Below are 4,720 nucleotides of genomic sequence, written 5' to 3'. Positions count from 1 at the left end.
CAAAACCGATTTGTGGTTCGATTTGCGATTGTGGAACGAATTTTAGGGCGTTTGAAGCGGTTGATTTGTAATGCCTTCCGGCGGTTGGTGGGGCGGCTATGGTGGGTGGCGCGACTGATTTGTGGTTCGTTTGAAGCGGGTTTGTGGGTGGTGCGCTTGGGGGGAGTAGCATCAGCAGCAGTAGCGCAGATTTCGTGATTTTGTGGGCTGCTGCTGGGGTCGAGTGGGCCGGAAACGGGGGGGGGGGGGAGAGGAAGGATTTGGCCGGATTTTAGAAGGGGAAGAGCGTTGGTGGCGGGAATCGGGGTAGGAAAACGTGATGGTGCCGGGATTGGGTATGGGACCGGTGGCTGAGGTTGCCAGAAACTGGGTTTGGGTTTTTTAAAAAAATTTATTTTTCCTGTTTTTTTTTTTTTTTTTTTTTTTTTTTTTTTTTTTTTTTTTTCTCTATATTTAAAAAATTTATATATATATATATATTTTTTTTTACCAATCAAAGGTTGACACGTGTTTAGTAACTTGTAATAACAAGTTAGATGACCGGTTGGGACCATTTAAAGCGGATAAGGTATAAAGGTCGGATTATTTAAAAATAATCGAAAGGTGAGATTATTTTGGGCGGATGAGGCAAAGGTTGGATTATTGCGGGCAATTTTTCCTAAAATTTAATCACAAAGTATATTTAATGATTATATGAAAAATATATTTAATCATGTGCAATTTTGTTAGATTTGTCTTATTGTGTAGTTTCAAATCCTCAACTTTTTTTACAATTCTTGCTGAAAATGTAAAATTATTGGTTCAAATCATGTAATTTGGAATGAGACAAACAAAAAGATACATATGAAGAAATAATCGATCAATTCTCCAACAAAATCCTTTTATACTTGTATAATACAAGTATTTTAGCTCTTTAATCTAACACCACAAGGTTCTCGTTAAAATTAATTTTAACTCTTAGGAAGTAAATTTTTTAGGACCTGTTCTAATTACTGAATTATGAGAGAAGGAAATTAAAAACAGAACTGAATTGAACTGGCCCTTAGCGGTAGTACATGCGGAAAAGGAACAAAGAGAGTAACAATAATATATATTTAATTACTCATAATTTAAAATAAAAATAGTTTTTGAAAAGGAGAACACAGTAAAAGAGAAGAAATTGATCAAAAATCCTCATCATCAAGTACAACCAAAAAGACAGTCATCTTCCAACCCCAAAATTCCTTCACTCCTAAAAAGCCCCAAAAATTAACAAACAAACAGACAAACCCTAATAAATTTAAATATAAAAAATTAAAAAAAGCCATTTTCCTACCTCATTATATAAATAACCCAAACTTACCAATTTCAATCTACTCCATCTTCATCTTCTTCAATTCATCCCACCACAAATTAAAATATGCATCAATTTTCAGATGAATTTCCAAACAATAATACAACTTCATCGGAAATGGAGATTTACCGGTATTTAACCGGCGCCGGAGTAAACGACGTCGTTAATTGGCCGGCAAAATATAATAATAATAATAGTATTAATAATAATAATAATTACAGTAGTAGTGGAAGCTGCAGCGCGTCGTTTTATACAGGATTACTGAATGAAACGACGGAAGCAAAAGCGTTAGCTGCTTCAAGGATTCATCATAAAGAAGCTGAGAAAAGGAGGAGAGAGAGAATTAATTCTCACCTTGATCGTCTTCGTTCTATTCTTCCCTGCACTTCTAAAGTATTCTTCTCTCTTTTTAATCTTTCTTTACTCATTTTTATCTTTATTTATTTACCGTGAGTCCTTGATTAACTGTTAACTAGTCGGGTTGACCTGTGAGAGGTTGTGGTAATGATATAGAGCGTATCTTGTTTATTTACCGAATCATAAAATAAAAATCGTTAGGGTTTTATGATTATTGTATGTATTTTTGGGGAAAAATGTGTCTTTTTAGTTATGGATTAGTAAAATTAATTCATTGATTAAAAAGTCAGTCGATTATTATTCTATCACCGACCTTAGATGTGGTCATTTGAATTTTAAGAGTGTTGTCATTGGGTTGGAGTATGTCACATATGTTTGATTAATTTATGAAATTAATTAATTTTGAAAATTTGGTAAGAAAAATAAATAATTTTAATATTTTATGTGGTTAGTATAAAATAAGGATTTGATAAAAAAAAAACTTCAAATAAGAAAATTGAAGTTAGCTAAATGAATATGGAATACTTGTATACAATATGGAGTTATGGAATGGAATGAGGTTTTTATATTTCTTTATAAATCATGGTGAACAAGTGACAAGTTATATTAACCGGTCAATGTTATTACATTCTAGTTTCTACATCAACTAATTAAAATTGTTATTTTAAAGTGATGAGTAAATGAAACCAAATCTATTTCGATTGCATTGGAATTGTAAGACACTGGTTTAATTCAATACAAAGTACTTTGTATAATTGTATTGCATTGATATTATAAATTGTGATATGGTAACTATTAGTGATGCTATACATTGGCTATAACAATTAGTACTCCATATTATAATTGATGATATAGATTGTACTACTTCCGTTACATATTATTTGCAACGATTAGATATTTTTTCTCTCTACTTTATGTCAAATCGTTGCAAATAATATGAGACGGAGGTAGTATGTTGCATTATAAGCTGAGTGACAAGAAAATATAGATTTTAGATGAAAAGGCTTAAGAGATTAAAAGTTTGAAACTTTTTATCATTGTAAAACATTTTTTTTGAAGATCATTATATATAGTTATAAATAGGAGTATATAGATTACTTAGTGGTTTAATAATCATTACGGAGTATATGCTAGCATGCTACTAGAAAGCTTGATTTGGTTATTATAATTATAAAATCCAACATTTTTAATTATCTTAGGACGAATATTAATATATATTAAGGAGTGTATAAAAGCATGTACTAATACATGTTTTAAATTATGAACTTTTTCAAGAAAATGGAGTACTAACTGTTTTCATTAATACTAAAGACAACCTAATCAAAGTACCCTATATGATGAAGTTTATATATAACTATAATAGTTTGGACATTCTAATTAGATATACAATGTGTTGATTGTGTTCTATTTAGTTATACAAACTTAATCTAAATCATTTCGATTTATAGGTCCATAACCTAAATTATTAATTTGAACACTCTTATAAAGTTTGAGTATGAGCTTATTACGATATGAGTCATTCTTATTTTAATTGTGGATTGAACTTAGGTGAACATAATTCAATAAGTAAAATTATAGCGAGTAGAATATAGAAGAGACCTCTAATATAACCTCTTTACTCTCTAAAACTTTAAACAAAACTTTATATGGAGTAGTAATCCTAATAAGATTAATGATAACTTTGAAAATTGTTGTATCATTTTTCCCTTTTCTCCTTTTGTGCTTACATTAAAGGTTCAGTTAATGGAAAATCTTTTTACCATTATAAGCTTCTATAATTTGCAGAGATTCTTCTGTTTCTGATCATCTCAGTATTGCATTCCCGTTCAAAAAATTAAAACAATTGTCCCCTTTTTATTTACAAAAAAATTAATATTTTCTACGGAGTACCCTTTTTGAAAAAAAAAATAAAAAATTAAAGTACCAACATCATCATCACGGCGTGAAGAAAAAGAAATGAGAACATATTATTATTTATTCCTACTATTATTATTATTAATAATATTATTGGGTTTTGAGTATTTTAGTGAGTCAGTCAAAAAAAACATGCACACTTTATTTTTATTTATTTTTTTGCTTTTTCTAAAATTTCAACCATGCCTTAGGGTTCAGATTTTGAACAAAGTTGTTCACCTTTTTTAGTACCCTTTTCTTGAATATACTTCATTCATTAATAATAATTCTCTTTTTATTTAATTAATTTATACAGTACATTTCATTTTATATTTATTGAATTATTATGTGTTTTTTTGTTTTTGGAAAACAGACAGACAAAGCAACGCTCCTTTCCAAGGTGGTTCAGCGAGTGTTGGAGCTAAAACGGCAAACCTCGGAGCTTAATGAGCTAGACAACTTAATGATACCGTCCGAAAACGACGAGTTTGCCGTTTATATTCATAATAACAATAACAATAACAACAACAATGACGATGATAATCAATGCGATACTGAAGATGGTGACAGTAATAATAATAACAAGCTTATTTTGAAAGCCTCATTGTGTTGTGAAGATAGGCCTGATTTATTTGCTGATCTTAATGGGGTGTTGAGCTCTTTAAACTTAAAGACTCTTCGGGCCGAGGTTTCGTCCCTTGGTGGTAGGATTCAAAGTGTGTTCATTGTTAGCTCGGATAATAATAGTGTGCAAAGCGATGAATGTGCTGTGTTTCTTAGGGATGCGTTGAAGGGGGTTGTTCAACGATCGGGGTCCGATGAAAGGTTGAAGCGGAGGCGTAGGGTGTTTGATACGGCTGCTGATTGCTAACTGCAAGGATATGTTTTTTTGATGATATGCTTGGTTGGTTGGCTGGCTATATAGTATATGTATGGTGGGGGTGTATATGTGCATGTATTTTCTTAATTTTGAGTGGGAGTTTGGTTTATTTGGGTTTGTGGTACTAATATAAGTGTTAAATTTGTATCATTTATGTGGTTTTCTTGTTATTTGGGTTTAAGGGGGTATAAGATGGATTATAAGATTATTGTAATTTGTAAACAGTTTGAATGCAAGAAATTCTTGTGTTTCGAGTG

General features: G+C 31.1%; 1 protein-coding gene across 1 annotated transcript; it reads left to right on the top strand.

The window, feature by feature from the left end:
• Nucleotides 1-1,235: 1,235 nt before the first annotated feature.
• LOC145608133 (transcription factor bHLH106-like) lies at nt 1,236-4,720 on the top strand. Its single transcript, XM_081663732.1, has 2 exons — nt 1,236-1,726; nt 3,957-4,720. The coding sequence occupies exons 1-2, from the start codon at nt 1,400-1,402 to the stop codon at nt 4,452-4,454; spliced, it is 825 nt and encodes a 274-aa protein (XP_081519858.1). The 5' UTR covers nt 1,236-1,399; the 3' UTR covers nt 4,455-4,720.

The sequence above is a fragment of the Chenopodium album genome, chromosome 23, assembly GCF_948465745.1.
Source record: "Chenopodium album chromosome 23, dcCheAlbu1.1, whole genome shotgun sequence".
NCBI classification, from domain to species: Eukaryota; Viridiplantae; Streptophyta; class Magnoliopsida; order Caryophyllales; family Amaranthaceae; genus Chenopodium; species Chenopodium album.
Note: the sequence above shows the minus strand (reverse complement) of the source record. Positions and strands in the feature narration are given on the sequence as shown.

Excerpts from the sequence above, each read along its gene's own strand:
- LOC145608133 (XM_081663732.1), top strand. The coding sequence starts at position 1,400 with ATGCATCAATTTTCAGATGAATTTCCAAACAATAATACAACTTCATCG. Across the intron at positions 1,727-3,956 it reads TTCTTCCCTGCACTTCTAAA|ACAGACAAAGCAACGCTCCT; the intron begins GTATTCTTCTCT and ends TTTGGAAAACAG.